Consider the following 12,959-nt stretch of genomic DNA (forward strand, 5'->3'; position numbering starts at 1 on the left):
CATAGTTGTGGGTCCAGTGCCACTTGACAGAGAAAGTGACATGACAATAATTATCTTTTTACCCATCTGTAAGGCTGACATTCTGATCACCCCATTCTTTCCACTGACCACCAACGTGTTGGGCATTCTTCCCCGTAATGCTTATTAGTTCATTTTAACTGGGGTTCCCTTAGACCTGAAAATTATTTTAAGAGTTGCTCTGGGGAAAAAAGCTTGACAAAGGCTACTGTAGATAAATGATAGATAGATAGATAGATAGATAGATAGATAGATAGATAGATAGATAGATAGATAGATAGATAGATACATAGATTAATAGATAGATGGATACATTGATGGATAGAATAAGGGCTTTATATTTCTGCAGATGAAGAGGTAACAAGATGACATTGATTAAAAAGATAGATAGATAGATAGATAGATAGATAGATAGATAGATAGATAGATAGATAGATAGATAGATAGATAGATAGATAGATAGATAGTGAAATGCTCTACAACAATAAAAAAGGTAGATAGATAAATAACGTATATCTCTAAGTAGGGAAGAACTGTTCAGCTCCTGACAGAGCTCAGTACATTAGCAGACACATAACTCCCTATGTTCATATTTTCGCATTGTAGAGATTTATGAAATAGATGGTCCCCAATGGTTTTCACTGATCTCTCCGTGGCTTCTCTGGAATACTCAGCTCACTCATCTACTGGTGTACACTTCATGAACATTCTGAAACTTAAGAACTTTCCGCTTAGATACGGAAGGAGGTAGCCCACTTTCTTCACGCTGCAATTGTCTTAGAGTAAAAATTTTTTTTTTCTCTTCCCATCATTTTCCAGTTACCAAACGCCAACATAATCATCCCCTGATGGGTTTAGAGTTTTTTTTATCGTTTCTATCGTTTTTGAAGGAATTAATGGCTCCGATTGTTTTCTCTGAATCCCCAAAGTGGCTATTTTGGAGTAGATAAAAAAAAAATGACAGGAAAAACAGATAATGTTGCCTCAAGTACTATTTAACTATTAATGTTTCAGTGAGGATAAACATATTGTTTTTTTCTACTTCTCAGAGGTTATGGGATAGTTTTACTGCAGATGTTTGCGTATGATTTTAAAGGGAGCCTGTTACTTGTTATCTGTGTGACACCAGGCTCCTGACCTGCTCTGGAGGCCAACATTTTCTAGAACTAGTGCTAAATCCAGTGCAGTTTAAGCCTGTGCAGCTTTACATTCACTGACCACCAGTCCTCTTTGAATTAGCACTGATCTGCATAATGGCCGTCCCCTAAGGAAGTGACAGGTTACCAACTAAGACCACCTGCAAGGATAAAGTTACTGCCTTGATGGCCATTGCCTAGGGCAGCTGGGTTACATAGAACACCAACAAGCTTCATAATTTTTAAACCGTTTTTTCCCTTATTTAGTTTCCCTCTTCTGGTCACCTCTGGACACGTGTGTTTAAATACGGCAAGAGAACTGTAGAGAAGGTGGTTCAGATGACGGTGAGAGAAGTCAGAAGGATTTTATTAGTTCAGGAGGCATCAAACAATCTCTAAAACCATTCGGCCTGTACAATTAAAATGTAGCTCTGCTTATAAAGCACAAATTACCTCCAATAAAGGGGGATTCTAACATGAATTTTTACTAAAATTATCCCATGACATAAGAGGTAGACCTTGTTTAAAAGGATGTCCTCATTTATGTGTATCTAAAGCAGCATAATGTCTACATACAATCTTAGTTTCACTACCTAGCCAGCCACTGATCTAGACAAAGTATGCAGGATGAGACTTTTTTAGACTTCAAGGTAAAGGCTCCATGACTCTCATCAATATATAAGGTACTATCTTGGTAGTAAAGCTGGATTTATAACAATAGTTCTAGAGCCTTCACCTTTAAAACAGAATTCCAGTTAAATTAAACATTTAAAAAAAAATCCCAGTTAAAGTAAAAAAAAAAAAAAAAGAAATTTTTCTGCAATACTCACTTTCAGGCCAAAGCTGTCCACCAGCAGTTAAGCCACATTTTTACAGCCCCTGACTATCACCCTTGAGCTGCAAAGCCTAGCTGGACAGGAATATACACATGCCATGGCAAACATGATATCCCCTGTCACATTCAAGTGAATGGGGCCGTACTGCAACTGCCCTGCAACTGAATACTATGTACAGTGATACTGGCTTTACAAGGTAAATCAAGGCACTGATATGTGCAGTTATAATGCGTATCCTATGTACATGCCTGCAAGTGATGCCATTGTGGCCTAGTCAGAACCCGGAGATGGAAGACCGAGAGAAGATGGCAGCACCCATGACTGACAGGAGGGCATTGCTTACCAGGTAAGTATGCCCTAATATTCTAATATGCTGTGCACACAAGGGCCAAATAAAAGCAAGGGCTAAAATATTTTAAGTCAGCAGCTACAAATACTGTAGCTGCTGACTTTTACTATTAGGGCACTTACCTGTCCAGGGATCCCCCAGTGTCCTCACCCAAGCCGATTCTTGAATCGGTCTTCGGGTGCTGGCGCCGCCATCTTGGGTAAGGGAAACTGGCAGTGAAAACTTGCGGCCTCACAGCCAGTTTCCTAATGCGCATGCGCACGTCGCGCTGCACTTCCCCAATGGGTCTGGCTGCGGCGAGGGCCAAACTTCTTGCTGAAGTTGCAGAGGCGAACTCAGCAGTAGGTAGGACCGAGTACATGTCAAAACCAGGAACCGCTTCCCCCTCAATGTGGCACCGGAGGGGGGAGGCAAACAAGCAGAGATTCCCCTTTTGGGTGGAGCTCCACTTTAACAAAAATAAAAACAAATTGGCGGAGGTTATTTTATTCCGCTTCGACTGTGAATGGTGTCATTTACATGGCTCAGCTGCGTAAATCTCAGGACTGTATGGACAGAAATACAAATTATTTGGCAGGTAAAAAAGCTTTGTTATGTGTATTTCATCTGTGTATTTAGCTTTTTACTTGGAGTTCAGCTATAATTTAGGCTGTAAGTTGTAAAGCAAAGTAATTTGTTTCAGCTGCCCGGCCTGCTTGGTGCCTGGCAACCCTTGTCCGTCGGACAAAGGTCCGATCGTGTGTACGGGGCATAATACATCCTTTTGCGCAACAATGACTATCCACAAGATGAGGCCAGAAGGGTAGGCTATGTATCAAGCCATTATTTGCTTCAAGCCACACTAATGTAGACCCCTCCCCTCGATTTTATCTGTAGTGTCAAAAATTCTTCCAGCCACCTCTACCATTGTAGTAGCTGCAACTTAGCATTGATCTCTTAGTATTAAACTCCATCGATTTCTACCTGTCAAAATTGGCCAGCAGCTGATAACTTCTATTGATGTCTGACATCCCCAGAAATAAAATTCACAGACTTTCTCATTTACGGAAACCTCAGGCTAGATATCTTATTCCCCATTGTTAAGTCTACAGCAAATTAAAGTGCAGCTCATTTGTATGTGACTCCACACTGCGCATTTTAAACCCGTCCTTAAGAAAAAAAAATAAAAAAATTGCCCAAGTTTTTCACTACTTGATGGCTGCGTATTCACACAAGTAATTATTGGCTTTTTACTCACCTTTATGAAGTATTGTATTCCGTAAATGGATTTGTGGCCACTTTACAGAAGATGTTCTTTTTTTTTTTTTACTCTCTTTTTTTAACAAATTTTTTTTACATATGAAAGTATGAGTTGTCAATCAGGAGACTTTAAGGATTATTCCTTTCGGAGAAATGATTGATCGCCATTTAGATTTTCAAGTTGACAAGTTAAAGGATTTTATTGGTGTAATTATGTTCTTGCACTCAAGTCTCTTTTCAATTTAAATGTCCTTTTAAAAAATCCAGAGGATTCTCTACCTGTCGGCGGAGAGGGGGCAGTTATGCTGGGGAGGGATGTAACGACACCTTCCATTACTGCAGGGTCAATTAGAATTTCACACAATTGCGCTAATAATCCTTTTTACATTCTTGAGAGCTGCATTCATTGTGTTTTTTTTAATAGATGGACAAATGCACAGAGGGAGAGAGAGAGAGTGCCAATCCTTTGGATTCATGTTTAATAGTAAATGAGACAAATGATATCCCTTCAGCTGTCAGTGACACAAATCCCTCTTCATTCTAGTAAAGGCGATGATAATATATACATTTAGTGTTCTTTCTATCATCCTAAAGAATTGTGCTATCCATTCTAAACAAAGACAGAGGGTCCAACCGTGACAGGCTAAACAGGGTACGTGTGAGCCTTGCAGGCACATGTGTGATTACACTCCCATCAAACAAGAGTATATTTTAACGTAAACCTTCACTACATAAAACGAATAAACTTGCAGTATGCATGAAATATGGACATCTTAAAGGCACCTACATGCACTTTCTATTACACTATATGGCCAAACATTTGTACACACCTGGACATCAGATCTACAGTATATGACCTTGTTCAGCACCCCATTCCTAAACCATGGGCATTAATATGAAGCTACACCTCGACTCCACTTTGGCAACCTCCACTCCTCTTCGAAGACTTTCCACAGGATTTTGTAGTGGGTCTGTGGAAATTAGTGCCCATTTAGCCAAAAGAACATTTGTGAGATCAGGTATTGATGTTGGATGTGAAAATCTGACTTGCAATGAGCATTCCTGTTTATCCCAAAGGTGTTCAGTAGGGTTGAGGCCAGTGCTCTGTACAGGCCACTTTGGTTCCTCTACACTAGGGGTGCCCAACTTTTTGAAGCATGAGGGTCACTTAAGCGACTTGGTAACTGGTCGCGGGCCACAATAAGCGGAGCGAGCGGATGGCAGATCTGTGTCCGCTCTGCAGACACATCCGGATCAGATTGGAGGTAGGACACAAGTCTGCCACTCCTTAGGGTTGAATGGAGGGTCCAGTTGGGTCGGACTGACCGTGTAAAAGGGGTGCAACGCAGTGTACCTTTGGCTTTTCTGCATTTTGCAATAGACTTCTATTATATTCTGCAGGTTTGGTGCACTTTTAGAAAGCTCACCAAATTCGCAGGTAATAACAGAAGTCTATGGCTCTGTGCAGGTAACCCGCAGGTAAACTGCTCTGTGTCTGCAGATTCATTTGAAAGCAACCCGGTAACCACTGCAGAACAGATATGCCCATATATACACTGTGATTTTAGTAATCAACTGACCTTTAATAACAGTATTCTATTCTATTCCATCCCAGAGCAAGAGTTCATGGGCCACATTAGAGGGCTCCGCGGGCCACATGTGGCCCCCAGGCCACTGGTTGAGCACCCCTGCTCTACACTAAACTCATTAAACCAGGGGTCTCAAACTCAAATTACCTGAGGGCCACAAGACAAGTTTTCATATGCCATGGGGGGCCGCATGCAAACTTTCAAACTTAAAAAACAACAGTACTGGTGTCAGTGAGCGCATTATTAACCCCCAGCACTGGTGTCAGCGAGCGCATTATTACCACCAGCACTGGTGTAAGTCAGGGTTGACAAATTTGCTTGGAATCTAGGAGCCAGCTAAAAAAGTTAGGAGCCAGAAAACGCACCCCGTCCCGACGAGCTTGCGCGCAGAAGCGAACACATATGTGAGCAGCGCCCGCATATGTAAACGGTGTTCAAACCACACATGTGAGGTATCGCCGCGATTGGTAGAGTGAGAGCAATAATTCTAGCTCCTCTGTAACTTAAAACATGCAACATGTAGATTTTTTAAACGTCGCCTATGAAGATTTTAAAGGGTAAAAAAGTTTGTCGGCATTCCACAAGCGGACACAATTTTGAAGTGTGACATGTTGGGTATCAATTTACTCGGCGTAACATTATCTTTCATAATATTAAAAAAAATGGGGATAACTTTACTGTTGTCTTATTTTTTAATTAAAAAAAGTGTAATTTTTTCCCAAAAAAGTGCGCTTGTAAGACCGCTGCGCAAATACGGCATAACAGAAAGTATTGCAATGATCTATTTTATTCTCTAGGGTGTTAGGATAAAAAATATATATAATGTTTGGGGGTTCTAATTAGAGGGAAGAATATGGCAGTGAAAATAGTGTAAAATGACATTAGAATTGCTGTTTAACTTGTAATGCTTAACTTGTAATACCAACGGCCACCACCAGATGGCGCCAGCTCACATCTGGTGGTAATAACTTGTAATACCAACAGCTCACCACCAGATGGCACCAGCTAAAAAAAAAAAAATTTTTTTTTTTTTTTGTTTTTTTTGTTTGCTCCCCTCACTTCCACCCTGCCTGAGGGCCATTTATAACTGGTCCGCGGGCCGCAAATGGGCCGCGGGCCGGTACTTTGAGACCACTGCATTAAACCATGTCTATATGGAGCTGGCTTTGTGCATTGTGGTACAGTCATGCTGGAACAGAAAAGGGGCTTCCCCCAAACTATTGTCACAAGGTTAGAAATGCACAATTGTCTAAAATGATTTGTTTTCTGTAGCATTAACAGTATAAACAGGGTGCCCTGTTTACGCTTTTTCCTTTGTGTGAGTGGATCTTTCCCAAGTCTGTCACAGGAGCGGCAGGGATTTGAGGAACTTTTACCCATCCGTCCTATCACCCACTGGAATTGCTTTACTTATGGACTACGGACACTCTGTTACATTTGTTACACTGTGGTCTTGAATCATAATTTAATTGGCTACTGGATAAATAGGCCATAATAAGTGTGAATATGAGATAGGAACCTTAGATTGTAACCCTTTTAAGAATGGGGACTTCTTTAAATATAAAAATATATAAATACTGTGCTTTATTAAAAAATATATAGTGTAGAGTAGATGTAAAGGTCAGATGTGTACAAACTTTTGCCCATATAGTGTAGCTTTCTGAATGCCCCCTGAGGCTCTTAAATGCAAATCCCGGTGCTTCTGTCTCCCTCTTGGTTCTTGTACATAATGGTGGCCTTAACATCCAAAAGGAAGTTAATAGAGGCAGATGGCATCACTTGACTTTCCTGGAAGAAGTCAAGATTTGCATATTAGAACACTATGGGGTTAATTTACTAAAGGGAAAGCCACTCTGCACTACAAGTGCATTTGAAAGTGCAGTCGCTGTAGATCCCTGTAGATCTGAAGTGAAGCTTATAAATGAGGGGAAGCTCTGCTGATTTTATCATCCAATCATGTGCAAGCAAAAGTGCTGTTTTCTATTTTCCTTGCATGTCCCCTTCAGATCTACAGTGACTGCGATTGAAGTGCACTTGTAGTGCAAAGTCGATTTGCCTTTCATAAATAACCCCCTATGGCTTCAGGGCTCCAAGGACGTTGAGAAGATATGTGTCAGGTATCTGAGAGTTCCAACTTATGATTTGTGAGTTGAGGCCGTTTTATTTGTGTTTATTTTTAACTGACTTACTTGGTGGGTTCTCAAATGATTGTCTTGGCATTCATATTCTACCACTGGTTTGCTGGTTAAAGGTGCACTCCAATAAAAATTAATGCATTCTTAAAACACAACCTACCACTTGAGCTTTTCAGACTTCTTATCAAGGCACTGATGTAGATCCTTTTCTTTCCCTTACTTGTTTTGGTGTGGGAGAGGTATCACCAAAAACAACCTCTGCAAGCCCCCTGCTTTCTACTTACATACAGAAAGCTTGGCATTTCAAAGTGGCAGTATTAAGGCACCCACCAATTATAATCGAGCCTGCTTGAGAAATCTGATTCTGATAGGTAATATAGAAATCGGAGAGAAGAAATGTCACAGCACAGGCTTCAGGAAGTACACTCCCATTGAGCTTGCCTGGTGGTCTTTGGATTCTGGCTGCAGTGGTATACAGAGAATTTTGATTACGCTAAGCTGAGAAATCTTTCATCTTTTTTTTTCTCTAAGACCCTTTATAAAGCTTTTCATTAGACATTACTGAGTTTACTTAGTAAGGTACTGCAAAAAGCAATCATAACACGCAAAGTGCAGTGACCCATGGTGCCAATCAGATTCCAGTTTGCGGTGATGCGTTATAATTAGTTGGTTATCTATTATTTCATGCTTGGGCAAAATGACAGGCTCACTTTAACAATGCAGATATTTTTTACATAGGATCATAAAATGATCTATGTCTAATATTCTGGCATCTAAAGGTATCTTTGTTTTGTTTCAGCTCTAAATGAACCCACCATTGACTACGGCTTCCAGAGGCTTCAGAAAGTTATCCCCAGGCATCCAGGTGACCCAGAGAGATTACCGAAGGTAAAAGGTTTTTTCATGGCAAAAACAACACCCAGTCATATTCTGTATTTATTTGCTATTGGTAACAACCACAACGGTATTAGGGCTCATGCACACTACAGCTCAAAAAAGCTGCTCCTACTGGCTTTTGAGCTGTTTTTTTTTTCTGCTTGGAAACTCCCCTCTGTATTAGTCAATGTGTCCATGTACACTATAGCTTTTTCGGGAGTTTGCAGACATATGCTCCTACAGGCAGAAAAGACGCCTAAGTGCCCAAAAACGTGTGGAAACGTACAAAAAAAGCATGAAAAAGCCTGGAAAAGCATAAACGAAGCTCAAAACACAAAAAGTAGGAAAAAATGGCTGAGGGGTGGGTTTGAGGAAAAAAAATGCTTATGCTGAAAAAAGCTCAAAGAAGTATGAAGGAATAAAGCAAGTTATAATAAGAATAAATAAAGTTCAAGCTGAAATAATAGCTCAAATGCCTGTAAAAGCATTAATATTTTTTTTGTGCTGCAATGTGCTTGAGCTCTTAAAGTTATTGACATGTTCAATAAATGAGGCAACATTGTATCGAATAAGCAGGTCAAATAAACTGTATAGTATTTGTCCCGTGTGCAGAAAAATGGCCTTTCCATGCAAAATATTACGAAGGGAATTTAAAATCCCAACTGAACTTTCAGTTTAGCCACTTGACCTCAGGAAGGTGAGATGCTGACTGTACTTTGAAAGAAATTAAATATTTTTTAGCTTTTTACGATTTTTTTGACACTGTACCACTAAAGAGGGGGGGGGGGTTGATCAGTGATTTTCTTTTGAATTGTTATTGCTTCCCATGTGTGCAAAAATGTGCCACAGGTCTCTGCCAGATACTTGGGGCCTGGCAAAGATCTGTGGATTGTCTGTGCATGAGCAGGGATTCCTGCACATGGGACACATACAGGGGCGGACTGACCATTCGGGCACTCGGGCACTGCCCGAGGGCCCCATGCCACTAGGGGGCCCCATCAGGGTTGCCTCAGTGAAACCAGGGACAGTATGTAAAAATCTGTGTTTTTTTTTTTGCATCTGTCCCTGAAATTTCCCTTATCGACATCCTTTTGGTCTAAAAATCCCAAGATTATAGCTGCCCCACCTCTCCAGTACCATTTCAGTGTGTGTATGTGTATTCTGTGTGTATGTATACTGTGTGTGAATACTGTGTATGCATACTGTATGTGTGTGTGTGTGTGTGTGTGTGTGTGTACACTGTGTGGCCCCATAATCTTTTGCCTGGGGGCCCCATAATCTATTGCCTGGGGGCCCCATAATGTCCTATTGCCTGGGGACCCCATAATCTCCTATTGCCCAGGGGCCCCATAATCTCCTATTGCCCGGGGGTCCCATGAGTTGTCAGTCCGCCCCTGCCACTTAGTTCAAGTGTTTGAGACCTTGTAGAGACCTGTGTAATGTGTGCACACATATGGGATCTCCCATGCATGTGCAGCATGCTGCAAATCTTTGCCAATTCCCTAATTCCTGGGAGAGAACAGCATCATGCCCGTGCATGGGCAGATCTCAAGGCACACATATTCTCCTAAGGCTGGCCATAGACGGTTTAAAATGTTACCATGTATGGGCAGGCTGGATGTACCAAGTTGATCAGTCAATCGATCAACTTTGGTACAACCAGCGTGCCTGATTTCACTTGCGCTTATGGCTAGCAGCTTCTATAATAGGCGCTAGCGATAATCACTGTCAATGTTTTGGCGGTAGGGATTCCCCTGACAGCACTGTCCCCTGGTTGCAGGAAAGACATTTGCACTGTTGATGCCCTGCTTAGGTCATTACACATGATGTTTGGACCCCTGCTTCTTTCTGGGATGTCCATGTCACACCCCCAGGGGGCAGCGGAGGTCCCTATGTCATTTTTATCTAGACATGGAAGTAGTGGATGTTGGGATGCAGAACAGCAAAAAAGGTATAAAACATTTCCAAAATTAAACAATCGGCTATTGTATAAAAAGGAGGGAGGAAGAAGCAGAAGGAAAGTTCTTTTAATGGGTAAAAGTTCCCTTAAGCTCTTGAATCCAACATGTCTATCAGTGACAGAATTCATTAGCTGCAGCTAGTCAGTTGGTTTCCCTAGTTCGCGAATAACGCTGCCAGTATAAACATTTTCTTTACACATTTCTCTGTGTTCCTCATACACCTAATTTTAGTTTTAAGGGGGGGTTTATTCATGTCTACCCCAAGCGTACACTTCCCCACCTGCTTAGACTTATGAACTGCCCTCTGTCATTTACTATACACCACACCTACTTACCGCCACCTTCCCCTCCCAGCGCTGTACAAACAAATCTTCGGTCAGGCTGAGTGCACGCGTGATTGAAAGCATTACGGTCTTTAGAGAGTGGTTTATGAATTATACATTATAATACAATTACATGCCATTACAGCTGGGGGATGAGGGCTACCTGACAGAGACTTGGAAAGCAAAGATTTTTCTTGGACACGGAGAGTGAATGTTCACAGCTTGGAAAGATAGGAGAAGGGGTATAGAGAGACTTGACATGGGGGCTAAGGAAATGAGCAGGGCTTAAATCCATAACAAAGTAAATGAACTTGGGGCGAGATGTTAAACAATGACTCAAAGCTGAACTTCTGGCAGATATAAAAAAGCACCAAGCAATGCAATATACAGGTGCATCTCCAAAATTTTGAATATCATCAAAAAGTTAATTTATTAAACTTCTCACCTATGTTCCTTAAACTTGAGTGTATTGCACTGTGATGTTTTTACACAATAAAATAGTTTGTAAACAAAAAAAAAAAAGTTAATTTATTTCAGTAATTCAAATCAAAAAGTAAAACATTTTCTTAATTATATTTAGGTATTTTTTTCATATTTTTAGATAGGCAGATATAAAAAAATACAAGTGAATATTTCATATTTTAAATATCCAACCAGCGGTTTTCACTTATTTACCAGGCTTATCTTTACTGCTTTGCTAAAAATTAGAATATCATCAAAAAGTTAATTTATTTCAGTAATTCAAGTCAAAAAGTGAAATTCATATATCATATAGATTCAATACACACAGAGTGGTAATGTTCAAGCATTTATTTATTTTAATTGTGCTGATTATGGGTTACAGCTAGTGAAAACCCAAATTTATGAATCTCAGAAAATTTTAATATTACATAAGACCAATAAAAAAAAGGGATTTTTAATACAGAAGTGTTAGCTTACTGAAACGTATCTCCATGTACAGTATAGTATGCACTCAATACTTGGTCGGGGCACCTTTTTCTTGAATCACGGCATCAATGAGGAGTAGCATGGAGGCGATCAGCCTGTGGCACTGCTGAGTTGTTTTGGAAGCCCAGGTTGCTCTGATAGTGGCCTTCAGCTCATCTGCATTGTTGGGTCTGGTGTTTCTCATCTTCCTATTGAAAATACCCCACAGATTCTCTATGGGGTTTAGGTTAGACGAGTTTGCTGGCCAATCAAGCACAGTAATACCATGATCAATAAACCAAGTATTGGTACTTTTGGCAATGTGGGCAGGTGCCAAGTCCTGCTGGAAAATGAAATCAGCATCTCCATAAAGCTGGTCAGCAGAGCGAAGCATGAAGTACTCTAGAATATCCTGCGCTGACTTTGGACTTGATAAAACACAGTAGACCAACACCAGCAGACCACCCCAAATCATCACTGACTATGGAAATTTCACACTGGACCTCAGTCAACTTGGATACTCTTCCTCCAGACTCTGGGACCTTGATTTCCAAATTAAATGTAGAATTTACTTTCATACAAAAAGAGGACTTTGAACCACTGAGCAACAGTCCTTTTTCTTCTTAGCCCAGATAAGGCGCTCTTGTCTTGATGTTGTCTCTGGTTCAGGAAGGGCTTGACACAAGAAATGTGACAGTTGTAGCCCATGTGCTGGATATGTCTGTGTGTGGTGGCTCTTGAAGCACTGACACTAGCCATTGTCCACTTCTTGTGAACCTCCCCCAAATTCTTGAATGGTCTTTGCTTTACAATCCTCTCAAGGTTGCAGTTATCCCTGTTGCTTGTGCACATTGTTCTACCACACTTTTTCCTTCCACTCAACTTTCCATTAATATGCTTGGATACAGCACTCTGTGAACAGCCAGCCTTAGCAATGACCTTTTGTGACTTACCCTCTTTGTGGAGGGTGTCAATGACTGTATTCTGGACAACTGTCAAGTCAGCAGTCTTCCTCATGATTGTGTAACCTACTAAACCAGACTGAGAGACCATTTAAAGGGTCAGGAAACCTTTACAGGTGTTTTGAGTTAATTAGTTGATTAGTTAGTGATACCATGAGTCTATAATATTAAACTTTTTCAAAATATTCAAATTTTCAGAGATATTGAATTTGGGGTTTTCACTATCTGTACGCCATAATCATCAAAAATTAAAATAAAGAAATGCTTGAAATATATCACTGTGTTTGTATTGAATCCATATGATATATGAGTTTAACTTTTTGAATTGAATTACTGAAATAAATTAACTTTTTGATGATATTCTAGTTTTTAGCAAAGCAGCAAAGATAACCCTGGTAAATAAGTGAAAACCGCTGGTTGGATATTTTAAATATGAAATATTCACTTGTATTTTTTAATATATAAAAAAGACCTAAATATAATTAAGACAATGTATACAAAGCATACATTCCTATGGAGAGTGCACTAGAGGACTTGTTACTCCAGCTGTACTAATGGCACGGCCACAATTCTTTGCTGCGCAGCCCTGGCATTTTTACCTCGGTGCA

General features: G+C 40.5%; 1 protein-coding gene across 5 annotated transcripts in view; it reads left to right on the forward strand.

The window, feature by feature from the left end:
* Nucleotides 1–12,959, forward strand: part of EBF1 (EBF transcription factor 1) — a 449,855-nt gene that overhangs the window by 398,377 nt on the left and 38,519 nt on the right. For all 5 annotated transcript variants that reach the window (XM_040345069.1, XM_040345072.1, XM_040345067.1 and 2 more), the window contains exon 11: nt 8,102–8,190. In XM_040345069.1, the coding sequence (XP_040201003.1) occupies nt 8,102–8,190 (89 nt within the window). The remainder of the gene's footprint in view (nt 1–8,101; nt 8,191–12,959) is intronic.

Source organism: Rana temporaria, chromosome 3, assembly GCF_905171775.1.
Source record: "Rana temporaria chromosome 3, aRanTem1.1, whole genome shotgun sequence".
Taxonomy (NCBI): Eukaryota; Metazoa; Chordata; class Amphibia; order Anura; family Ranidae; genus Rana; species Rana temporaria.